The sequence below is a fragment of the Oncorhynchus mykiss genome, chromosome 18 (genome assembly GCF_013265735.2).
Source record: "Oncorhynchus mykiss isolate Arlee chromosome 18, USDA_OmykA_1.1, whole genome shotgun sequence".
Classification (NCBI taxonomy): Eukaryota; Metazoa; Chordata; class Actinopteri; order Salmoniformes; family Salmonidae; genus Oncorhynchus; species Oncorhynchus mykiss.
In genome coordinates, this window is record NC_048582.1 from 4,790,214 (window position 1) to 4,816,267 (window position 26,054).

General features: G+C 40.8%; 2 protein-coding genes across 8 annotated transcripts in view; both read right to left on the reverse strand.

Annotated features, from left to right (window-relative positions):
- Window positions 1-1,743: 1,743 nt before the first annotated feature.
- LOC118941021 (zinc finger protein 624-like) lies at window positions 1,744-13,434 on the reverse strand. 2 transcript variants are annotated; one of them, XM_036951257.1, is made up of 3 exons: window positions 13,306-13,434; window positions 9,946-10,194; window positions 1,744-4,844 (listed from the first exon to the last, which is right to left on the reverse strand). In XM_036951257.1, exons 2-3 carry the CDS (start codon window positions 10,046-10,048, stop codon window positions 3,358-3,360), a joined length of 1,590 nt encoding a protein of 529 aa, XP_036807152.1. In that variant the 5' UTR covers window positions 10,049-10,194; window positions 13,306-13,434; the 3' UTR covers window positions 1,744-3,357. The 2 variants fall into 2 exon arrangements, with proteins under 2 accessions (XP_036807152.1, XP_036807151.1); XM_036951256.1 differs by lacking the exon at window positions 13,306-13,434 and adding an exon at window positions 12,696-12,847.
- Window positions 13,435-21,849: 8,415 nt separating this feature from the next.
- Window positions 21,850-26,054, reverse strand: part of LOC110528894 (oocyte zinc finger protein XlCOF6-like) — a 680,129-nt gene continuing 675,924 nt past the window's right edge. For all 6 annotated transcript variants that reach the window (XM_036951163.1, XM_036951159.1, XM_036951161.1 and 3 more), the window contains one exon: window positions 21,850-25,883. In XM_036951163.1, coding sequence (XP_036807058.1) covers window positions 23,812-25,883 — 2,072 coding nt within the window. In that variant the 3' untranslated portion in view covers window positions 21,850-23,811. The remainder of the gene's footprint in view (window positions 25,884-26,054) is intronic.

The following is a 26,054-nucleotide window of genomic DNA, read 5'->3' on the forward strand; positions in this document are numbered from 1 at the left end:
GCTGTAGAAAGAGGCCCGAGTTCCCAATTTACAATTCTGAGTTGGATGAAAGTTCAAAACATATTTTCTCAGTCATAGCTTGTTTTTCCCCAAGTCCCCAGTTGTTTTGAACTCACACAAGTCAGATTTTGCAGTACCGAGTTAAGTTGATTTGAGCGTGGCACAAATCAAGCTTCATTGACAGCATGGCCAATGTTGAATGTTTACAGTTTTAAACTAGGAAAAGAGCCCCTTAATCTTAGACTTGGGACCACAGAGCCACTCCACTGAGTAGTAGACTAATGATTGCTTTGCAATGCTTGCAGTTTGCCACTGATTCCTTCCAAACCACTCATTGTTAAATTTGCAATTTGTTGTGTAATGTTTATGTCCAATGACCGATGAGCACCGACACATTTTATCTATAATTTCTCATTATTTCTCTTCATATGACAAAGATTAAAAAGGATTTGCCAGTAGACTGTCAACTTGATTCATGATGATGACTGCTAGCTCAGATGTTGAAAGTATGATGCTGACATGATCAGTCCAATCAAAGCGACTGTAGATATCACATGATTTGAAGTTATTCTATCTGTGGACAATGACCTTAAGCCTTCTTGGATGGGCACTTCTCAAGGCAGCACCCAAGGGGCTTGAATTTTCAATTTCTACCCTTAGACTTGGAAGTGACGTATTGTCCCCATGAATGACAGAACACTGAGCCAGTCACGGCGCAAAGCTCCCTATTTTCTGCGGGCTTGCCCCACCTCCACAGAAGGCTGAAGACCTGCATTTTGGAGCTGCCTTACTCAAGAAAACAAAAAAAAGAGTCCATGTTTGTAGGCAGCTTTATTAATAACTCAATTATATGTTTTTTAACATTGTTTGCAAACAAATCATTTATTTCACACTGTTTTATCGCTAAAACTGTGGGGCTCACAACAGGTGGCTCACCTGCCCTGAATGATGGGTCTCCACTGAACTTATCTAGAACACTGCAGTCCGTCTGGGTGTTTAACCTTCCCAAGATCCCTCAGGTCACCCTGCTCCTCCGTACATTCCACTGGCTTCCAGTCAAAGCTCACATCCACTACAAGACAATGGTGCTTAATTACGGTGCAGCAAGAGGAACTGCCCCATCTCTACTTTCAGGCTCAAACCCTGTATCCCAACCCGAGCACTCAGTTCTGCCACCTCTGATCTCATGGCCGTCCCACTGCTACAGGAGGTCAAGCTCCCTCTCAGCCCAGTCAAAGCACTTCTCTGTCCTGGCACCACAATGGTGGCACCAGCTTCCCTCTGATGCTAGGACAGCAGAGTCCCATCTGCCCGAAAAGGTCTGAAACAGCTACGTCTTTAAAGAGTACCCCCCCAAATACAAATACAAATAATAATAATTTAGCACTGACTAATTGAGGGGAAATGTATTTACTGTGATATGTGGTTGTCTCACCTGGCTATCTCAAGATGAATGTACTTAATGTGCTGGTGACGTCACAGGGTCAGAGAGAACTCCTGACTGTAGTCATACAAAAACACTCCGGGCACTCAGCCCATAAGAACCATTCATACTGTCAGATCTAATATGAAGAACTGAATACAACCATAAGAACCATTCATACTGTCAGATCTAATATGAAGAACTGAATACAACCATAAGAACCATTCATACTGTCAGATCTAATATGAAGAACTGAATACAACCATAAGAACCATTCATACTGTCAGATCTAATATGAAGAACTGAATACTAAAGAGAAGAAGAGGTTGACCAGTACATATTCATGTAACTTTATTTTTCATTGGCAGATCAATAAAGTTTGCTTCAATGCAGTTATCCAAACACATTCATGATCAGTAACTAAAATAACTAATCTAGTTTAAAAGACCATTAATAAACACATGGATTCATTTCATAAACTGTGTATCATTAAATAAAGTTGTAAAATAATCCCCCCAAACTAGTGGTGAAAAGTGATCATCACACCATCTCTATCTGATACATGTTAGGGGCGGAAGGTAGACTTGTGGTTGGAGCGTTGGGCCAGTAACCAAAAGGTCCCCGAGCTGACAAGGTAAAACTCTGTTGTTCTGCCTCTGAACAAGGCAGTTAACCCACTGTTCTTAGGCCATCATTGTAAATAAGAATTTGTTTTTAACAGACTTGCAGAGTTAAATAAAGGTTAACATTTTTTTTTTTTAAAGAAGTGTCTACTAGCTCAATCCCACAAAATACTGCAGAGGGACAACCTGGTCTCAGAGCAAAACGTATTATGTATTACAAAAACATCCGTGCCACTCCATTTAGTATGTTAGGTTACATTACAATACCAATAAAAACTGAACTAAAATATAAACTAAACATGTAAAGTGTTGGTTTCATGAGCTGAAATAAAACATTCCAGCAATGTTCCATGTGCAGAAAAAGCTAATTTCTCTCAAATGTTGTGCACAACTTTGTTACTATCCCTGTTCGTGAGCATTTCAGCCTTTGTCAAGATAATCCATCCACCTGACAGGTGTGAAATATCAAGATGCTGATAAAACAGCATTATCATTACACAAGTGCACCTTGTGCTGGGGGACAATAAAAGGCCACACAACACAATGTCACATATATCTCAAGTTCAGGGAATGTGCAATTGCATGATGACTGCAGGAGAGAATTCAATATGTATATCTCTACCATAAGCCACCTCTAACGTCTTTTTAGAGAATTTGGCAGTACATCCAACCGGCCTCACAACTGCAGATCACATGTAACTACGGCAGCCCAGGACCTCTTCACCTGCAGGATTGTCTTGGAGGGGGCTGAGTAGTATTTCTATCTGTAATCAAGACCTTTTGTGGGGAAAAACTCATGCCGATTGAATGGGCCTGGCTCCCAAGTGGGCCTATGCCCTCCCAAGTCCCACCCATGGCGGAGCCCCTGCCCAGTCATGTGAAATCCATAGATTATGGCCTCTTATTTAAAATGACTGATTTCCTTATACAAACTATAAATCTTTGAAATTGTTGTGTTTAAATTGTTCAGTATAATACAACTTCTAGGAAGTATCGTATGTTACGAATTACAATTCTTACGTTATTTTACGCATTGCTATTCATACAATATGTTACGAACTTGTAATATGTATGATATGCTAACATACTAAGTAATAGCTAAAAAGTAGTAAGTAGTTGCAAAGTTGCTGATTAGCTAAAATGCTACAGTCCTCCTTGATGAGATTCTAAACACAGCAGCCTTTGGCTAGAAGTTTGAGTTACACGCCCACCCTTCCACAGAGCAGGAGTAAGACTTCTCTCCTGTGTGACTACATTGGTGTGTTAAGTTGCTATGGTGAGAGAAACTCACCCAAAAGTCAGAGCAGACACTCATGCGTGTGTTCTCTGATGAACTATTAGCTCGGTTGCTGTTTTGAAGCATTTTACACAAACAGAGCAGGAGTATGGCTTCTCCCCTGTATGTATACGTTCATGTGATTTTAAGCTGGAAAGTTGCGAGAAACTAGTTCCACAGTCAAAGCAGACGTAAGGCTTCTCTCCTGTGTGTGTTCTCTGGTGAACTTTTAGCTCATTTGATGTTTTAAAACATTTTCCACAGTCAGAGCAGGAATAAGGCTTCTCTCCTGTGTGTGTTCTCTGATGAACTTTTAGCTCATTTGATGTTTTAAAACATTTTCTACAGTCAGAGCAGGAATAAGGCTTCGCTCCTGTGTGTATACGTTGGTGTGTTTTTAAGGTGCCCAGCTGAGAGAAACTCGCCCCACAGTCAGAGCAGAAGAAAGGCTTCTCTCCTGTATGTATACGTTCATGTGATTGTAAATGGGAAAGTTGAGAGAAACTAGTTCCACAGCTAGAGCAGACATAAGGCTTCTCTCCTGTATGTGTTCTCTGGTGAACTTTTAGCTCATTTGATGTTTTAAAACGTTTTCCACAGTCAGAGCAGGAGTATGGCTTCTCCCCTGTGTGTGTTCTCCGATGAACTTTTAGATGAGTTGATGTTGTGAAGTATTTTCCACAGTCAGAGCAGACGTAAGGCTTCTCTCCTGTATGTATACGTTCATGTGTTTTTAAGATGGAAAATTTAGAGAAACTAGTTCCACACTCAGAGCAGTAATACGGCTTCTCTCCTGTGTGTGTTCTCTGATGAACTTTTAGCTCAGTTGATGTTTTGAAGCATTTTCCACAGTCAAAGCAGAAGTAAGGCTTCTCGCCAGTGTGTATAAGTTGGTGTGTTTTTAAGGTGCCCAGATGAGAGAAACTCGCCCCACAGTCAGAGCAGAAGAAAGGCTTCTCTCCTGTGTGAGTCTTCTGATGAACCTTTAGCTCATTTGATGTTTTAAAACGTTTTCCACAGTCAGAGCAGGAATAAGGCTTCTCTCCTGTGTGTGTTCTCTGATGAACTTTTAGATGAGTTGATGATGTGAAGCATTTTCCACAGTCAGAGCAGACGTAAGGCTTCTCTCCTGTGTGTGTTCTCTGATGAACTTTTAGCTCATATAATGTTTTAAAACATTTCCCACAGTCAGAGCAGGAGTATGGCTTCTCCCCTGTATGTATACGTTCATGTGATTTTAAGTGGGAAAGCTGAGAGAAACTAGTTCCACAGTCAGGGCAGAAGAAAGGCTTCTCTCCTGTGTGTGTTGTCTGATGAACCTTTAGCTCATTTGATGTTTTAAAACATTTTCCACAGTCAGAGCAGGAGTAAGGCTTCTCTCCTGTGTGTATTTTTAGGTGTATTCTTAGCTTTGATAGAAATGGGAAAATCTCTTCACAATGTGGGCAGTGATGAGACTTCTTAGCTCTCTGATCTCCCTGCTGTTGCTCTCTGGATGTGGAGAATGTCTCAACATGGTACCCTGTGTGAACATCAGAAAAAACAGTCAGTTGATGTGATATACATGTTAATCAAATGTATTTTATGAAGCACTTTTTACATCAGTAGTTGTCACAAAGTGCTTAACCTGTCTGGTTCAAATCCCATAATTAAAATTATTTTACACCATTTTAAAGATAAACTTCTTGTAAATCCAGCCAGAGTCTTCGATTTCAAATAGGCTTTACGGCGAAAGCACACCAAACGATTATGTTAGGTCAGCACCTAGTCACAGAAAACCATACAGTCATTTTCCAGCCAAGGAGAGGTCTCATAAAAGTCAGAAGTAGCGATTAAATTAATCACTAACCTTTGATGATCTTCATCAGATGGCACTCACAGGACTTCAAGTTACACAATAAATGTGTGTTTTGTTCGATAAAGTTAATCTTTATGTCCAAAAACCTCATTTGAAATTGGTGTGTTGTGTTCAGAAATGCATTGTCTCAAACAAACATCCGATTAAAGTAAAGAGAGCCACATCAAAAAACAGAAATACTCATCATAAACATTGATAAAAGATACAAGTGTTAAACATACAAATGCAGATAAACTTCTCATTAATGCAACCGCTGTGTCAGATTTCAAAAAGGCTTTACGGTGAAAGCACACTCTGCGATTATGTTAGTTCAGCGACGAGACACAGAAACCCATACAGCCATTTTCCAACCAAGGAGAGCTTCACAAAAGTCAGAAATAGCATTAAAATTAATCACTTACCTTTGATGATCTTCATCTGGTGGCACTCCCAGGTCTCCATGTTAGACAATAAATGTGTGTTTTGTTCGATAAAGTTCATCTTTATGTCCAAATACCTCCGTTTTGTTGGTGCGTTTAGTTCAGAAATCCAAAGGCACAATAAGCACTCTCGAAAAGTCAAAAAACACAATAAAAGATAGTAGAAACATGTCAAACGATGTTTAAAATCAATCTTCAGGTTGCTTTTGTCATAAATAATCAATAATATTTCAACCGGACAAAAGCTTCGTCGATGGAAAAGGGTAAACAAGAAATGCGCGCTCCCGATCACGTGCCTGGCTCATGGATGGAAATTTCCACTGTCCTCTCATTAAAAGCGGTGTAGCTCCCTCATTTTTCAGAGTAAAAGCCTAAAACAATGCCTAAAGACTGGTCACGTGTTGAGGAAGCCATAGAGATCTGAAACAATGCCTAAAGACTGGTCACATGTTGAGGAAGACAGATTTCCACTGGGTCCTAAGTCTTTGTATGGTGGATAGGCTTTCAATGGAAAAACAGCCTTTCAAAATAATAGTACTTCCCACTCCTCTTTCTATTCTGGTTAGAGCCAGTTTGCACTGTTCTGTGAAGGGAGTAGGACACAGAACTGCACGAGATCTTCAGTTTCTTGGAAATTTCTCATATGGAATAGCCTTCATTTCTCAGAACAAGAATAGACTGACGACTTTCAGAAGAAAGGTCTTTGTTTCTGGCCATTTTGAGCCTGTAATCGAACCGACAAATGACCCAGATTCTCAACTAGTCTAAAAAAGGACAGTTTTATTGCTTCTTTTATCAGCACCACAGTTTTCAACTGTGCTAACATAATTGCAAAAGGGTTTTGTAATGATCAATTAGCCCTTATAAATGATAAACTTGGATTAGCTAACACAACATGCCATTGGATCACAGGAGTGATGGTTGCTGATAATGGGACTCTGTACACCTATGTAGATATTCCGTTTTAAAAAATCATTCGTTTCCAGCTACAAGTCATTTACAACATTAACAACATCTCCACTGTATTAATGGTCAATTTGATGTTATTTTAATGGACAAAAAAAACAATTTTCTTTCAAAAACAAGGACATTTCTAAGTGACCCTAAACTTTTCAACGGTAGTGTATGTATTCATTTCAGTAGACTGTATGGGAATGGGAATAAAAACTATTCTAAAACTGGGTAGGAGTCAAAAACTAATAAGAGGCAAAAGTGGTGAAAATGATTAGCTATACCATCCTCCACTCAACATCACAAGGGTGATAGTAGAATTTGTGTTTAAAGTAATGACTAAGATATTTCACCCTGAAACTGTATCACTGTGTGTAGAAAAGGCCCATGGAGTTGGTGGAATAATCCTTTAATTCATTGCCATTTACTCAGCTGGGCCAGGGGAGCTTTAATTAGGTCAGGTGGAAATGTCCGACAGATCTCAACTCCATAAAAGGAGGAAATTGCCATTGCCTGATCTCGCTGCTTTCTCTTCCTTAACTCCATCTGATCCAGAAGTTCTGTGCGTCCATGAATCCACACTACTCAGTAAATATACCACTTTATGGTTAAAGGAATTCCTGCCTCAGTCTCATCCATTCCTCTGTCACCTGACACGTGTTCACCTTCACTGTCAGTCATCCTACCTGTCCAGCTACCCACACAGATTCCACTAATCTTTCACTGTGTGTGAACTCCATTTGACACATAAGACTATAAGTTGGTAATATGTGCAGCGTTGGCAGGATATAATTAGAACACTGTGTTCCTTACAGGACATTCTGTCCCCACCCGGAGAGGAGAAACTGTTAGGCTTGCAGAAAATGATGAAACATGTTGTAGAATATGATAAACAATGTAAGTGTACAGTGGAACAATACAGCCATCCTAAAGCGGGGTGGGGTTCTCCACTGATGTGTGTATAAAAGATGGGCTCTGAACTTGAGAGGGCAGAGCTCTCTGAATAAAGAACTGATCATTTGTATGCTGGGACTCTGTTTATTAAAACTTAGAGCCTTACAACCTCTAGGATACAGATGGAGTTATAAAATAGTTCCGTTAGAACATTGGGATATAAATTCTCGTGACAAAGGGGGTTAGTAACTACACAGACTCATTTCATAGAACTTCAAAACACTGGCAGTTTGTCTACTCCACTTCTTTAGTCTACACTCTGATCACTCCAGATAGCCCAGTGAATAAAACAAATGCTGGCAATACTGTTGTCATCCATACAAGTCTTAGTAGCATGAAATAACGTCTACAATGCATTCAAAAAGGATTCAGACCCCTTGGCTTTTTGTTTTTGTTACATTACAGTCTTATTCTAATTCTCATCAGTCTACACACAATACCCATAATGACAAGGGCAAAAACAGGTTTTTAGAAATAACATGAAATATTACATTTATGTAAGTATTCAGACCCTTCACACAATAGTTAGTTGAAGCACCTTTGGCAGCGATTACAGCCTTGAGTCTTGTTGGGTATGAAGCTACAAGCTTGGCACAATTGTATTTGGGGAGTTTCTCCCATTCTTCTCTGCAGATCCTCTCAAGCTCATGGTTCTTTAGGTGCCTTTTGGCAAACTCCAAGTGGACTGTCATGTGCCTTTTACTGAGGAGTGGCTTCCGTCTGGGCACTCTACCATAAAGACCTGATTAGTGGAGTCCTGCCGAGATGATTGTCCTTCTGGAAGATTCTCTCGTCTCCATAGAGGAACTCTGGAGCTCTGTCAGATTGACCATCGGGTTCTTGGCCACCTCCCTGACCAAGGCCCTTCTCCCCCGATTGCTCAGTTTGTCCGGGTGGCCAGCTATAGGAAGAGTCTTGATGGCTCCAAAGTCCTTCCATTGAAGAATAATGGAGGCCTCTGTGTTCTTGGGACCATTAATGCTGCAGAAATGTTTTGGTACCGGTCTCCAGATCTGTGCCGACACAATCCTGTCTCGGAGCTCGACGGACAAATCCTTCCACCTCATGACTTGGTTTTAACTCTGACATGCAGTGTCAAATGTGGGACCTGACATAGACAGGTGTGTGCCTAATCATGTCCAATCAATTGAATTTACCACAGGTGGACTCCAAGTTGTAGAAACATCTCAAGGATCATCTCATAGCAAAGGGTCTGAAAACTTATGTAAATAAGCAATTATTATTTAAAAACATTACATTTGCAAGAATTTCTAAAAACCTGTTTTGGCTTTGTCATTATGGGGTATTGTGATGTCATTATGGGGTATTGTGATGTCATTATGGGATATTGTGATGTCATTATGGGATATTGTGTGTAGATTGACGGGGAAAAACATGTAATCAATTTTAGAAGAAGGCTGTAACGTACCAAAATGGGAGAAATGGGAAGGGGTCTGACAGTGCCCTCTGAAAGTATTCAGACCCCTTGACTTTTTCCACGTTGTTATGTTACAGCCTAATTCTATAATTAAATACAAAAATATCCTCAGCAATCTACACACAATACCCCATAATGACAAAGTGAAAACAGGTTTAGGCATTTTTGAAAATGTATAAAAACAAAAAAAATTAAAACAAGAGACTAAAAATTGAGTTCAGATGCTTCCTGTGTCCAATGATCATCCTTGAGATGTTTCTACAACTTGATATATACAAAATATTAAATATCCACTACTGTTCAAATGTTTGGAGTCACTTAGAAATGTCCTTGTTTTGAAAGAAAAGCACATTGTTCATCCATTAAAATAACATCAAATTGATCATAAATAGAGTGAAGACATTGTTATTGTTGTAAATGACTATTGTAGCTGGAAATCGCAGATATTTTATGGAATATCTACATAGGCGTACAGAGGCCCATTATCAGCAACCATCACTCCTGTGATCCAATGGCATGTTGTGTTAGCTAATCCAAGTTGATCATTTTTAAAGGCTAATTCATCATTAGAAAACCCTTTTGAGGGCCTCCCTGGTGGCGCAGTGGTTAAGGGTGCTGCAGTGCAAGCTGTGCCACCAGAGACTCTGGGTTTGCGCCCGGGAGGTCCGTGGGGCGACGCACGTCGTCCGGGTTAGGGAGGGTCTGGCCAGCGACTCCTGTGGCGGGCCGGGCGCAGTGCACACTAACCAAGGTTGCCAGGTTCACAGTGTTTCCTGTATGCCTAACTTGGTGATTGAGGGTATTAAACATTTTCAGCATTCTTGAGACAATGTGTGGGCAAAGGCAGGCGTGACAAGTTTTTAAATGTTTTGCTTCGCTGTGACTTTGAGTTGTTCAGGGATGTGTGATGTCAGAATTACAGAATTCAAACAAGCAATAGACTGGTCATAACCTATGGAGGTCTAATATATGAAGATAACTTATAGATAGAACCAGCTCTTACCATGACTAACAGTTGTCCTAATCTTCTCCTCCTCTTCTTCATCTTTAATGTTTACATTCAGCTCCAGTGTTTGACTGCAGTCTTCCAGCTTCACTGATGCCATCTCTGGATCCTGCAATACAAACTGGGCTCCACTGTCACAATCAGGACCCAGTAACTGTAGGTTTCTACTCAGTGTGGAAGGAGAGTGGCAGGCTGGGTTTGTCCTCACTGTTGATGTTAACAGCCTCAGACTTAATCTGAGTCGGTCTGTAGTAATAAAGACAAACGGAAATAAAAGTTATTGTCTTGACAGTTCTGGCACTTTATTCTGTAAAAATATTTTCTATTTTTTCATGTTCAATTATCTCATTTCAGTAGATCAGGTAGCTAATCCTAAACAAAACTTTTATTCACATTAGACACAAAGTACACATTTTAAATTGCACAACATAAGTGCACTTAATCTATCGTAGATTCCCTAAATTCACATAAATGCATAAATGACTCAAGATCACAGTATGTTTCAGGCAGCACTATGTACTATTTTCCTGAATAACCTTGTCTTCACTGTATTATTTCACTCACAGAAACCACATTTATTTCCCATTCACACCATATTAAGAATTATATGGGGTCGTACAGTGGCAAGTCAAATTCAAGGACTTTTTCAGGCACTAATATTAATTTACTTGAAGCCCCGTGTGAAAACCCTGAATTATAGATAAATATAGAAACAACTGAATGTGTCTGAATATTAGTACACATGTAAAGAACTGATAATCATTACATTCAGCTTCAGAACTGTAGAGCAACTGAAATGTTCTCTCTCTGATGAGGCACTACCTGCACTGAAGTCCGTTGATGCAGACCTCCTATGGTATCATGGAGGTCCACAAACAAACGTTTAAGGTCCATGTCTGTCTAATTCTGTACTAAGAAAATAAAACAAGAAATCCCTATTAACTTCTACCACACCCTCCCCTTCCCCCAAAAACCCTCCCACACCCCCCAATAAACTATATCAATAGATCCCTTTCTGTGTTTGCAAACATGGGGGTTTACATCATGCTGAGACAATCCACCCCCAGGTTATCCAGCTTATCAAAAACCATACCGACAGTAACATCTGTTACCCCCAACAACTCTGCTGCAGTTTACAAGATAACTTTAAACCTGGTATTTCTGCTTTACACAATCCAAGTTGTTGATAAGCTTACCACTGAATGCTATGAAGTAAATTGTATTCACTATCAAAGAATCCTTTGTCACAGCATATTTATGGGCACAAGATGAACAGGCCTCGAAACCATGTCAGGACTAGTAGAAAGACCAGTTCTGACAGTAGGTCCTCTTACTACGGGACCAGCCATGGAAGCTCCATCAGTCTGCACTGTAGTTCCACCAGTCTGTCAGCCTCTGCATATGATACATCAAGACAGATTCTATATCTCTGAGCATCTCTCTGCACCTGGAATCCACCAAATTCTGCTCTTTGTCCTCCACACAATTGCAACACTTAACTGTCACATTGCTCCAACATTCAGCATAATCAAGTTCCCCACCACACTTGGCACATATTTTCACTCAACAGCTACATGTCCCATTCTTTGGCATTTAAAAACACTGTGATGATTCACCGTTGCTGATCCAGATTCAACTGTTCTGCTATGGAACCCTGACCTGTTTGGACGTGCTACCGGTCCCAGACCTGCTGTTTCCAACTCTCTAGAGACAGCAGGAGCAGAAGAGAAACTCTCAATGATCGGCAATGAAAAGCCAACTGACATTTACTCCTGAGGTGCTGACCTGTTGCACCCTCAACAACCAATGTGATTATTATTATTTGCCCTCTTGGTCATCTATGAAAATCTCCATCCAGCACAGCCAGAAGAGGACTGGCCACCCCTCAAAGCCTGGTTCCTCTCAAGGTTTCTTCCTTGGTTCTGGCCTTTCTAGGGAGTTTTTCCTAGCCACTGTGCATTATTACTCCCTTCAATTTAGCATCAGCTCCAGGGTCATGGCTTCTGAGCTTCGTCCCATTATGATTTTCCAATTGAAGAATCTTCCCTTGCTGAACCTGACTTGCACAAGATATTAACAATCTACCATTTTCAATTGTTTATTTCACCTTTATTTAACCAGGTAGGCTAGTTCAGAACAAGTTCTCGTTTACACGGCTGCATCCCAGTTTAACTACACCTCTTTTTATGGCCTTGGTTAATCAGGGTGTGAATGAGGCCCTGTGGTCTCCTCAAACACCATCCCAACTTTCCACATTATTACTCGAGCTCCCTACCTTGGACCTCTGGAGTTTCTATACTACATGCGCCTCTGCTTCCAGTATCATTATCTCTGTTCTTCTTATCCCTTTCCACTACAGAACATTCACATACTAGGCCCTCATCCTCCCGCGCCATATCATCAGAACTGTCCCCCACATTGATCGCATTCCAGCACAGCTGTTGCTTCTCAAACTCTCCATTTCCATTGTTTCATTGATTTTTTTTTATTTCACCTTTATTTAACCAGGTAGGCTAGTTGAGAAGAAGTTCTCATTTGCAACTGCGACCTGGCCAAGATAAAGCATAGCAGTATGAGCAGACAACACAGAGTTACACATGGAGTAAACAATTAACAAGTCAATAACACAGTAGAAAACAAAGGGGGTGATGCAAAACTCATTCCATTGAGGGCCAATTCTCATCAGGTGTTCCTTTCAATTAAAACCTAGACAATCAGATGAGGGGAGTTCCTTTCTAAATAGTGACCTTAATTCATTAATCAAGTACAGGTGTGGAGCGAAAACACGCAGACACTTGGTCCTCCATGGAATGAGTTTGACACGTGCTCCCATTCATTCGCATTAATCGACGCCATTCCATGCAGTTGGCCTCTCTCTACAAATGGTGAAGGATAACTTCTGTTAGCTTCCCTCTATTTTGATTTTCACCACGAGAAAACTCCTAGAAAGACGACCGAAACCGTTGAAGCCGCCATTTGACTTGCCTCGTCTGAACCATCCTGATCTCGCGATCTTACATTAACGAAACAGTGTATGTAAACTCGCGAGAACAGGATGGTTCGGACGAGGCTATTTACCAGCTCATAAACATTTTACACAAAACCAAGAACATGTAAAAACGAACTCAAATAAGTGGAATCTTTATGAAATGACTTTGACGAAAATATGTACATACACTCAGATAAACCCAAAGTCTGTGACTTGTAAAATCGTTTTTAATCACGTTCTTCACTCACTCGGTTAGACTCCAAAATAACACATACAATTAAAACCATTACCAGGCGTGAAACGGATTTGTTACCTAGCATGTTATATATTCTTTCGACATTAGAAAGTTTAAACATGCTATTACATACCTACAATGAAAAATTTGAAACGGACACAACCACTATCGACACAACAGCACAGCGCTGTCGATTCGACCCGGAACTTCCTGTTCCCCACTACGACAGTGCATCAGCGTCATCTTCTTCTCTGGTATACTGACATTTACACAAATATAACGTGCCTGGCGCCACCTACTGTAAGGTTAATAAACTGTAGAAGAAAATACATTTCCTTTACGGAAAAGGGGAGGGGGAACAACGATATCAAAACCAAATACATAAATAGATAAATAACAACATCCCACTCGTTCAGTCACAGTCCTATTCAAATCACATCCCTACACAGTCTCATGGGCCTCGTAGGGAGGAACATCTTCAGTCAGTATTCCCTGCAATCGGTGGTGTAAAGTACTTAAGTACAAATATTTTAAGTACTGTGTCAGGAGTTTTTGGGGGTATCAGAGTGAGCTGAGGGTTGTCAGATTGTCAGTTCATATCGCTCTCGGAGCCACACTGGCGGAGGAGGAGGGTTGATTCAAGCGTTCTGACCTCACAACGGCAGTCAAGCATCCAAGATAACTGGTTAGCATTGGCTAGCTTGCTAGCTACTTTCAGTACAAATGAGAGAACTCTGACCATTTTACTCGCCTTAGCAGAGCTGGTTAGGCTGTGTTCATGTTATCCAGAGCATTGGTGACTTTAACTGTGCTACACGCAACAATTTAATTATGCTTTTTTTTGCCGACGTTTACTGACACCGGCAGTATTCAAGGGGTGTTGAGCGTTCCTTTTCATCAATTATTCTGCCCTCTGGCACTTAGACCAGAGTGCTCTGAAATTGGAGTATATAGCCAGAGCGAATTTAGGAACGCACGCCATGACTGTGTTGGAGTGTGCCCCTGACTATCCGTACATTTAAACAACAAGAAAAGCGTGCTGTCTATTTCTCTAAATATAATGAATTTGAAATTATTTATACTTTTACCTTTGATACTTATGTATATGTCAAACCAAATACTTTTAGACTTTTACTCAAGTAGTATTTTACTGGGTGGCTTTCACCTTTTCCTTGACTCAAGTATCTTTACTTTAACTCAAGTATGACAATTGGGTACTTTTTCCACCACTGCCTGCAATGCTTCCAATGTTAATTCCTGAACTCCCAAAAACCTTTCAGCCGCACGTACAATTAATATTTACAATCGGTATCCGTCAACTGGTAAACGACATTATGAATCTCAACAGGCTGCGGGGCATCCACTGCCATAGCTTCCTCAGCACCAATCACTCTTTAATCTATTTCCCGCGCCTCCCAGTAGGAGAACTACTGTACAGTTTCTTGATGTGGATGTTCCCTGATATAATCCAAATTGACACATGACATTTCGGTGTTATGAAACTGATGGACCCTATTTAAAAACATTGTATATATATATATATATGTATTTATTTAACTAGGCACAAAGCATACATGACAGGTTAGGATAATTAAAGTGGCAGGTTAGGACAATTAAAGTGGAGGTCAGGAGACTGAGGTTAAGGTTAGGAAAAGGGTGAGGGTTAGGGATTTGTTTACCATGCAGGTTTGGATAACGAATGTGGCAGGTTATGATAATTAACGGTGGTTATAGGACTGATATTAAGGTTAGGAAAAAGGGTTAAGGTTAGGCATAGCTACAATTCTACAGTTCTCAACAACTGTTGTACCCAACGCAAAAGAAACGGTAATGGACCAATGGGGAGCATCAATTGGTGTAAACTTGATATCATGAAACACCCGATATTAGAGAACGCCCCTAATTGCCGTCTGCAATTACACACTGAAGCTGAATCATGGCCCAATTCCCATTGACGGCAAAGTCAATTTCTTTTTTAATTAAACAAGACAAATTACTCATAAAATGTGTAAACAAAACATTCATTGAATTATTCAAGTAATTGCCTTGGTCAGTTTTTTTTCCCATCACTCACAGCAAAGGTTAACCATTTTAGATTCATGATGTGAGGTGGGTGAGATTATATCACATGCAGATGCTGAAGGGAAAACACACCTCTTGATCTGCGTGTTAATAATGTAGATCAAGGAGCAGCCTCGTCTCATAGACCAGATGTAACATAGTAAATATAAATCCGAGACTCTCAAAATAGTGTGATATGTTACATTATGGTTCCATAAGACAGAAGGTTACTTAATACATGGAAAATTGGTGGTGCTGTACTGTAACAGCGATCTGAGCAGGTTGAAAGTATTGACAACAGTGACATATTGTTGGTGACTGTGTGCTCCTTCATTAGTTTTGTGTTTATTATTATTTTACTTCTGGTACCCTCCTACCTGAGAGGCATGAGGCCAGTGTGGCGTTGCACTGTTAAAATCATCCCAATGTGGAGATGAAACACCTGTGTGTTACAAAGCCACATGCTCTGTCCTCTCTGCTCTACCTAGGTGTTTTAATGTGGGAAACACAGAGATAATACTAATACAGAGAGAACCACTGCTCTACCTAGGGTAATACAGAGATAATACTAATACCGAGATAACCACTGCACTACCTAGGTGTTTTAATGTGGATAAAACTAATACAGCGAACCATTGGACATGCATTTTCCATTATGCCATTGTGTTTACCACTTCAGCTCCTTACATTGTACATTTAAAGCATGTACAGGGCATCCCTAGACTTTTTCCACATTGTGTTGCTTAACAGCCTTATTCAAAAATTGATTAAATGCATTTTTTACTCCTCATCAATGTACACAATACCCCATAATGACAAAGCGAATTTAGCAAATGTATAAAATGCATCAAATTTATTTAGCAAATTTATTAAAAATGAACACCTTATTTGCATAAGTATTCAGACCCTTTCCTCAGACTCAAAATTGAGCTTAAGTGCATCCTGTTTCCATTGATCATCCTTGAGATGTTTCTACAACTTGACTGGAATCCACCTGTGGTAAATTTAAATGATTGGACATGATTGGAAAAGGAACACACCTGTCTATATAAAGGTCCCACAGTTGACATTGCAAGTCAGAGCAAAAACCAAGTAATGAGGTCGAAGAAATTGTCCGTCGAGCTCCGAGACAAGTTTGTGGCGAGGCACAGTTCTGGGGAAGAATCCCAAAACATTTCTCAAATCTCTGTTGGCTGGGCTCCCCACTTGTGCCGTCAAACTCCTCTCCCACGTTGGGCGCAAACCTTTTAAGGGCACCCGAGTGGCGCAGCTGTCTAAGAAACTGCATCTCAGTGCAAGAGACAACACTACAGTCCCTGGTTCGAATCCAGTCTGAATCACATCCGGCCGTGATTGTGAGTCCCATAGGGAAGCGCACATTGGCCCAGCATCGTTTGGGTTTGGCCAGGGTCGGCCGTCATTGTAAATAAGAATATGTTCTTAAATGACTTACCTAGTTAAATAATGATTCAGTTAAAAAGTGGGATGCATGCCAGCAAAGCCATTACACAACACAATACTAAACAATACATTAATTGCACAATAACGGTGCACACAAACTGTTAGGGCCTACATAAAGCTGTCCCAACAACTTACCACTGCTACACCTGGCTATCAACAGAGCCTTGTCTGGCAACGAAACAGTTCATTCATCCTCATTTCCTGCTTTTAAAAAAACATGGCTGACTGACTTAAACAAATGTGGTTTCTACAGACAATTGAGATGTACAAACTATGGCATAGGGGGACGAAAAGCGGATTAGAGAAAATCTGTAATTTCGATTAAGACATTAATGAGCGAGCTAGGACAGAGTCAATATAACTATTTGTGCAGCCCTTTTGAAATGCAAAGTGACAGAATTCAGAACATGGACCATTCTTAGTGTTCTCCCTGTACACCAAGTCAGAACCGTAGGATAAATAAAGGGGCATATATGCAGACAATGGCATATTACATAATTTATGCAGCAGCATACAAGACATTGTTTGACTCACCTTGTTGTGCTGTGATCACTTGAACAAGAAGGTTCAGTCGTGGGAATATTTTGTCATCAAAGTCTGGCATTCTATGGATTTATGGTGCTTTAGAGACAACTGGGAACTCAGGAAAAAAATGATGACGTCAGTGATCTTCAGGTTGTAGCTGTAGAAAGAGGCCCAAGTTCCCAATTTACAATTCCGAGTTGGAGGAAAGTTCAAAACATATTTTCCTAGTCGAAGCTTGCTTTTCCCTGAGTTCCCAGTTGTCTTGAACTCACTCAAGTCAGATTTTGCAGTACCGAGTTAAAATCAAATCAAATCAAATCTTTGTCACATACACATGGTTAGCAGATGTTAATGCAAGTGTAGCAAAATGCTTGTGCTTCTAGTTCCGACAATGCAGTAATAACCAACAAGTAATCTAGCTAACAATTCCAAAACTACTACCTTATAGACACAAGTGTAAGGGGATAAAGAATATGTACATAAAGATATATGAATGAGTGATGGTACAGAGCGGCATGGGCAAGATACAGTAGATGGTATTGAGTGCAGTATATACACATGAGATGAGTATGTAAACAAAGTGGCATAGTTAAAGTGGCTAGTGATACATGTATTACATAAAGATGCAGTAGATGATATAGAGTACAGTATATACATATACATTTGAGATGAATAATGTAGGGTATGTAAACATTATATTAGGTAGCATTGTTTAAAGTGGCTAGTGATATATTTGACATAATTTCCCATCAATTCCCATTATTAAAGTGGCTGGAGTTGAGTCAGTGTGTTGGCAGCAGCCACTCAATGTTAGTGGTGGCTGTTTAACAGTCTGATGGCCTTGAGATAGAAGCTGTTTTTCAGTCTCTCGGTCCCAGCTTTGATGCACCTGTACTGACCTCGCCTTCTGGATGATAGCGGGGTGAACAGGCAGTGGCTCGGGTGGTTGTTGTCCTTGATGATCTTTATGGCCTTCCTGTGACATCGGGTGGTGTAGGTGTCCTGGAGGGCAGGTAGTTTGCCCCCGGTGATGCGTTGTGCAGACCTCACTACCCTCTGGAGAGCCTTACGTTTGTGGGCGGAGCAGTTGCCGTACCAGGCGGTGATACAGCCCGACAGGATGCTCTCGATTGTGCATCTGTAGAAGTTTGTGAGTGCTTTTGGTGACAAGCCGAATTTCTTCAGCCTCCTGAGGTTGAAGAGGCGCTGCTGCGCCTTCTTCACAATGCTGTCTGTGTGGGTGGACCAATTCAGTTTGTCTGTGATGTGTACGCCGAGGAACTTAAAACTTACTACCCTCTCCACTACTGTTCCATCAATGTGGATAGGGGGGTGTTCCTTCTGCTGTTTCCTGAAGTCCACAATCATCTCCTTAGTTTTGTTGACGTTGAGTGTGAGGCTATTTTCCTGACACCACACTCCGAGGGCCCACACCTCCTCCCTGTAGGCCGTCTCGTCGTTGTTGGTAATCAAGCCTACCACTGTTGTGTCGTCCGCAAACTTGATGATTGAGTTGGAGGCGTGCATGACCACGCAGTCGTGGGTGAACCGGGAGTACAGGAGAGGGCTCAGAACGCACCCTTTTGTGGGGCCCCAGTGTTGAGGATCAGCGGGGTGGAGATGTTGTTGCCTACCCTCACCACCTGGGGGCGGCCAGTCAGGAAGTCCAGTACCCAGTTGCACAGGGCGGGGTCGAGACCCAGGGTCTCGAGCTTGATGACGAGCTTGGAGGGCACAATGGTGTTAAATACCGAGCTGTAGTCGATGAACAGCATTCTCACATAGGTATTCCTCTTGTCCAGATGGGTTAGGGCAGTGTGCAGCGTTGTTGAGATTGCATCGTCTGTGAACCTATTTGGGCGGTAAGCAAATTGGAGTGGGTCTAGGGTGGCAGGTAGGGTGGAGGTGATAAGTTGATTTGAGCGCGGCACAAATCAAGCTTCATTGACAGCACGGCCAATGTTGAAATGTTACAATTTTAAACTAGGAAAAAAGCCACTTAATCTTAGACTTGAGACCACAGAGCCACTCCAATGAATAGCAGGCTAATGATTGCTTTGCAATGCTTGCAGTTAGCCACTGATTCCTTCCAAACCACTCATTGTTGAATTTGTCATTTGTTTTGTAATGTTTATGTCCAATGACGATGAGTACCGATACCTTTTCTCTATAATTTCTCATTATTTCTCTTCATATGACAAAGATTAAAAAGGATTTGCCAGTAGATTGTCGACTTGATTCATGATGATGACTGCTAGCTCAGATGTTGAAAGTACGATGTTGACATGATCAGTCCAATCAAAGCGACTGTAGAAATAACATGATTTTACGTTACTTTATCTGTGGACAATGACCTTGAGCCTTATTGGATGGGAACTTCTAATGTAACTCTCTCACAGCACCCAAGGGGCTTGAATTTTCAAGTTCTACCCTAAGACTTGGCAGTGATGTATTGTCCCCATGAATGACAAAACCCTGAGCCAATCACAGCGCTAAGCTCAGTATTTTCTGCTGGCTTGCCCCACCTCCACAGAAAGCACTGATGTAGGCTTAAACACCTGCATTTTGGAGATGCCTTACTCAAGAAAACCAAATAGACCATGTTTGTATGCGGCTTTATTAACAAGTCAATAACACGTTTTTTGACATTGTTTGCAAACAGATACTTTATTTTCTCACTGTTTTATTGCTAAAACTGTGGTGCTCAAAACAGGTGGCTCACCTGCCCTGAATGATGGGTCTCCACTGAACTTATCTAGAACACTGCAGTCTGTCTGGGTGTTTAACCTTCCCAAGATCCCCCATGTCACCCTGCTCCTCCGTACATTCCACTGGCTTCCAGTCGAAGCTCACATCCACTACAAGACAATGGTGTTTACTTACGGTGCAGCAAGAAGAACTGCCCCATCTCTACCTTCAGGCACAAACTCTGGATCCCAACCTGAGCACTCAGTTCTGCTACCTCTGGTCTCATGGCCGTCCCACTGCTACAGGAGGTCAAGCAACCTCTCAGCCCAGTCTAAGCACTTCTCTGTCCTACTGTCAGATCTAATATGAAGAACTGAATACAACCATAAGAACCATTCATACTGTCAGATCTAATATGAAGAACTGAATACAACCATAAGAACCATTCATACTGTCAGATCTAATATTAAGAACTGAATACAACCATAAGAACCATTCATACTGTCAGATCTAATATGAAGAACTGAATACAACCATAAGAACCATTCATACTGTCAGATCTAATATGAAGAACTGAATACAACCATAAGAACCATTCATACTGTCAGATCTAATATGAAGAACTGAATACAACCATAAGAACCATTCATACTGTCATATCTAATATGAAGAACTGAATACAACCATAAGAACCATTCATACTGTCAGATCTAATATGAAGAACTGAATACAACCATAAGAACCATTCATACTGTCAGATCTAATATGAAGAACTGAATACAACCATAAGAACCATTCATACTGTCAGATCTAATATGAAGAACTGAATACTAAAGAGAAGAAGAGGTTGACCAGTACATATTCATGTAACTTTATTTTTCATTGGCAGATCAATAAAGTTTGCTTCAATGCAGTTATCCAAACACATTCATGATCAGTAACTAAAATAACTAATCTAGTTTGAAAGACAATTAATAAACACATGGATTCATTTCATAAACTGTGTATCATTAAATAAAGTTGTAAAATAATCCCCCCAAACTAATGGTGAAAAGTGATCATCTCTATCTGATACATGTTAGGGGCGGAAGGTAGCCTAGTGGTTAGAGCGTTGGGCCAGTAACCAAAAGGTTGCAAGATCGAATCCCTGAGCTGACAAGGTAAAAATCTGTTATTCTGCCTCTGAACAAGGCAGTTAACCCACTGTTCCTAGGCCATCATTGTAATTAAGATTTTGTTCTTAACTGACTTGCCTAGTTAAATAAAGGTTCAATAAAAAAAGTGTCTACTAGCTCCTTCACACAGAATACTGCAGAGGGAAAACCTGGTCTCAGAGCAAAACGTATTATATATTACAAAAACATCCGTGCCACTCCATTTAGTATGGATTTCACATGACTGGGCAGGGGCTCAGCCATGGGTGGGACTTGGGAAGGCATAGGCCCACTTGGGAGCCAGGCCCGGCCAATCAGAATGAGTTTTTCCCCACAAAAGGTCTTGATTACAGATAGAAATACTACTCAGCCCCTGCCCCCACCACCTCGGACAATCATGCAGGTGAAGAGGTCCTGGGCTGCCGTGGTTACATGTGATCTGCAGTTGTGAGGCCGGTTGGATGTACTGCCAAATTCTCTAAAAGGACGTTAGAGGTGGCTAATGGTAGAGATATAAATATTGAGTTCTCTGGCAACAGCTCTGGTGGACATTCCTGCAGTCATCATGAGAATTGCACATTCCCTAAACTTGAGACATCTGTGATATTGTGTTGTGTGGCCTTTTATTGTCCCCCAGCACAAGGTGCACCTGTGTAATGACCATGCTGTTTTATCAGCATCTTGATATGCCACACCTGTCAGGTGGATGGATTGTCTTGACAAAGGCTGAAATGCTCACTAACAGTATATATAAACAAAGTTGTGCACAACATTTGAGAGACATTAGCTTTTTGTGCTGGATCTTTTTATTTCAGCTCATGAAACCAACACTTCACATGTTTAGTTTATATTGGAGGTCCAATGTAATGTAACCTAACATAGATTAGGGCCTCATTTATTTCAATTGACTGATTTCCTTATACAAACTGTAAATCTTTGAAATTGTTACGTTTAGATTGTTGTTCAGTATAATACGACTTGCAGGACGTATCGTATGTTAAGAATTACAATTCATATGTTATTTCACGCATTGCTATTCATACAATATGTTACGAACTTGTAATATGTATGATATGTTACGAATTCCAATTTGTTGTTGCTGACGTTAGCTAGGTTAGGGGTGAGGGGTTTAAGATAGAGTTAAATGGGTTTAGGAGAAAGGGTAGCTAACATGCTAAGTAATAGCTAAAAAGTAGTAGCCAAGTTGGTAATTAGCTAAAATGCTAAAGTCCTCCATGATGAGATTCAAACACTCAACCTTTGGCATGACATTTGAGTTTACACGCCCACCCTTCCACAGAGCAGGAGTAAGGCTTCTCTCCTACGTGTAAACGTTGGTGTGTTTTTAAGCTGCCCAGTTGAAACTCTCCCCACAGACAGAGACAGACCAGGCTGAGAGGGAAGCAGTACCACCCAGTCAATTGGCAGACTAGTGTTTGTTTTCAAAATTAGAAGAATAACAGAGGGTATTCAACACCAAGTGCAAATCTTTACAGTAGAAGCCAACAAAACACACCAAAACTGACAAGGTGCAAAGTAAAGAGAGGCTAAAATTCTATAACGCTCCCTTTCCTCTGCACAGTTCTCTCACAGTGAGAACCAATAGGATTACAGTGTTCTACAGTGTTCTATGCTTTCTTCATTTGATCCAATTACAACTTCTTTTATGAGATGAGAATTAAGTGATGGAGTGACTTTATTCTTAGCTGGTCAGAGAACCGATGAGGCTTTTCTCCTTAACCTCACTAGGTTAGGGGTCACTATTTTCACCTCCGGATTAAAAGCGTTCCCAAAGTAAACTGCCTGCTATTCAGGACCAGAAGCTAGGAAATGCATACAATTAGTAGAATTGGAAAGACAACACTCCAAAGTTTCTAAAACTTAAAAATATTGTCTGTGAGTATAACAGAACTGAAAAGGCAGGCAAAAACATGAGGAAAATCCATCCAGGAAGTGCCATTATTTTGAAATGGCTGTTTTTCCAATGAAAGCCTATCCACCATTTAAAGGGATAAGACCCAGATCCCGTTCCCTATGGCTAACACTAGATGTGAACAGTCTTTAGACATTGTTTCAGGCTTGTATTCTGAAAAATGAGGGAGAATGACCACATTGAGTTAGTGGATAGTGGGATGTCCCCAGAGCTGGGTCCTGCAGAGAGCACCTTTCTTGTTTTTCTTTTATATTGACGACGCTGTTGCCAGTTTAAATATTATCGATTATTTAGGCTAAAAACAACCTGAGGATTGATTATAAACATCGTTTTACATGTTTCTACAAACTTTACGGATACTATTTGGAATTTTCGTCTGCCTCTTGTGACCGCATTTGAGCTATTGGATTACAGAACTAAATGTGCCAACAAAATGGAGGTTTCAAGATATAAAGAGGGACTTTATCAAACAAAATGAACATTTATTGTGTAACTGGGAGTGTTGTGAGTGCAACCATATGAAGATCATCATATTTTGGACTTTCGTGACTAGTCTTCTTGGCTGGTAACTGTATGTAATGTTTTGTGTGCTGAGCGCCGTCCTCAGATAATCGCATGGTTTGCTTTCGCCTTAAAGCCTTTTTGAAATCTGACATGGCGGCTAGATTAACAACAAGTTTAGCTTTATTTTAATGTATTACACTTGTGATTTCATGAAATGTAAATATTTATAGTAATTAAATTTGAATTGGTCACTCTGCAATTTCACCGGATGTTGACCAGGTGGGACGCAACCGTCCCAGGTACCCACATGAAGTTAATGTATACGTTGGTGTGTTTTTAAGTTGCCCTGGTGAGAGAAACTCTTCCCACAATCAGAGCAGACGTAAGGCTTCTCTCCTGTGTGTGTTCTCTGATGTACTTTTAGCTCATTTGATGTTTCAAAGCATTTTCCACAGTCAGAGCAGGAATAAGGCTTCGCTCCTGTGTGTATACTTTGGTGTGCTTTTAAGGTGCCCAGCTGACAGAAACTCGCCCCACAGTCAGAGCAGACGTAAGGCTTCTCTCCTGTGTGTGTTCTCTGGTGAACCTTTAAATGACCTAATGTTTTGAAGCATTTTCCACAGTCAGAGCAGACGTAAGGCTTCTCTCCTGTGTGTGTTCTCTGATGAACTTTTAGCTCATTTGATGTTTTAAAACATTTTCCACAGTCAGAGCAGGAATAAGGCTTCGCTCCTGTGTGTATACGTTGGTGTGTTTTTAAGTTGCTATGGTGAGAGAAACTTGCCCCACAGTCAGGGCAGAAGAAAGGCTTCTCTCCTGTGTGTGTTCTCTGGTGAACCTTTAAATGACCTAATGTTTTGAAGCATTTTCCACAGTCAGAACAGAAGTAAGGCTTCTCTCCTGTGTGTGTTCTCTGGTGAACTTTTAGCTCATTTGATGTTTTAATTTTTTTTCCACAGTCAGAGCAGGAATAAGGCTTCGCTCCTGTGTGTATATGTTGGTGTGTTTTTAAGTTGCACAGCTGAGAGAAACTTGCCCCACAGTCAGGGCAGAAGAAAGGCTTCGCTCCTGTGTGTGTTCTCTGATGAACTTTTATCTCATATAATGTTCGAAAACATTTTCCACAGTCAGAGCAGGAATAAGGCTTCTCTCCTGTGTGTGTTCTCTGATGAACTTTTATCTCATATAATGTTCGAAAACATTTTCCACAGTCAGAGCAGGAATAAGGCTTCTCTCCTGTGTGTATTCTCTGATGAACTTTTAGATGAGATGATATTGTGAAGCATTTTCCACAGTCAGAGCAGACGTAAGGCTTCTCTCCTGTGTGTGTTCTCTGGTGAACCTTTATATGATCTAATGTTTTAAAACATTTTCCACAGTCAGAGCAGGAATAAGGCTTCTCTCCTGTGTGTGTTCTCTGATGAACTTTTAGATGAGATGATATTGTGAAGCATTTTCCACATTCAGAGCAGGAATAAGGCTTCACTCCTGTGTGTATACTTTGGTGTGCTTTTAAGGTGCCCAGCTGAGAGAAAATCGCCCCACAGTCAGAGCAGACGTAAGGCTTCTCTCCTGTGTGTGTTCTCTGATGAGCTTTTAGATGAGATGATTTTGTGAAGCATTTTCCACAGTCAGAGCAGAAGAAAGGCTTCTCTCCTGTGTGTGTTCTCTGGTGAACCTTTATATGACCTAATGTTTTGAAGCATTTTCCACAGTCAGAGCAGACGTAAGGCTTCTCTCCTGTGTGTGTTCTCTGGTGAACCTTTAAATGACCTAATGTTTTGAAGCATTTTCCACAGTCAGAGCAGAAGAAAGGCTTCTCTCCTGTGTGTGTTCTCTGATGAACTTTTAGCTCATTTGATGTTTTAAAACATTTTCCACAGTCAGAGCAGGAATAAGGCTTCGCTCCTGTGTGTATACGTTGGTGTGTTTTTAAGTTGCTATGGTGAGAGAAACTCTTCCCACAGTCAGAACAGAAGTAAGGCTTCTCTCCTGTGTGTGTTCTCTGGTGAACTTTTAGCTCATTTGATGTTTTAAATTTTTTTCCACAGTCAGAGCAGGAATAAGGCTTCGCTCCTGTGTGTATATGTTGGTGTGTTTTTAAGTTGCACAGCTGAGAGAAACTTGCCCCACAGTCAGAGCAGGAGTATGGCTTCTCTCCTGTGTGTGTTCTCTGATGAACTTTTAGCACCGTTGATGTTTTGAAGCATTTCCCACAGTCAGAGCAGGAGTAAGGCTTCTCTCCTGTGTGTATTTTTAGGTGTATTCTTAGCTTTGATAGAAATGGGAAAATCTCTTCACAATGTGGGCAGTGATGAGACCTCTTTGCTCTCTGATCTTCCTGCTGTTGCTCTCTGGATGTGGAGAATGTCTCAACATGGTATCCTGTGTGAACATCAGAAAAAACAGTCAGTTGGTGTGATATACATGTTAATCAAATGTATTTTATGAAGCCCTTTTTACATCAGTAGTTGTCACAAAATTCTTAACCTGTCTGGTTCAAATCCCATAATTAAAATTATTTTACACCATTTTAAAGACAAACTTCTTATAAAT

What these genes read in the sequence shown, in the direction of transcription:
- LOC118941021 (XM_036951257.1), bottom strand. Translation starts at nt 10,048, where the DNA reads ATGGCATCAGTGAAGCTGGAAGACTGCAGTCAAACACTGGAGCTGAAT. An exon ending in TAGGACAACTGTTAGTCATG is followed by an intron (nt 4,845 to 9,945) that starts GTAAGAGCTGGT and finishes ATGTTCACACAG; the next exon opens with GGTACCATGTTGAGACATTC.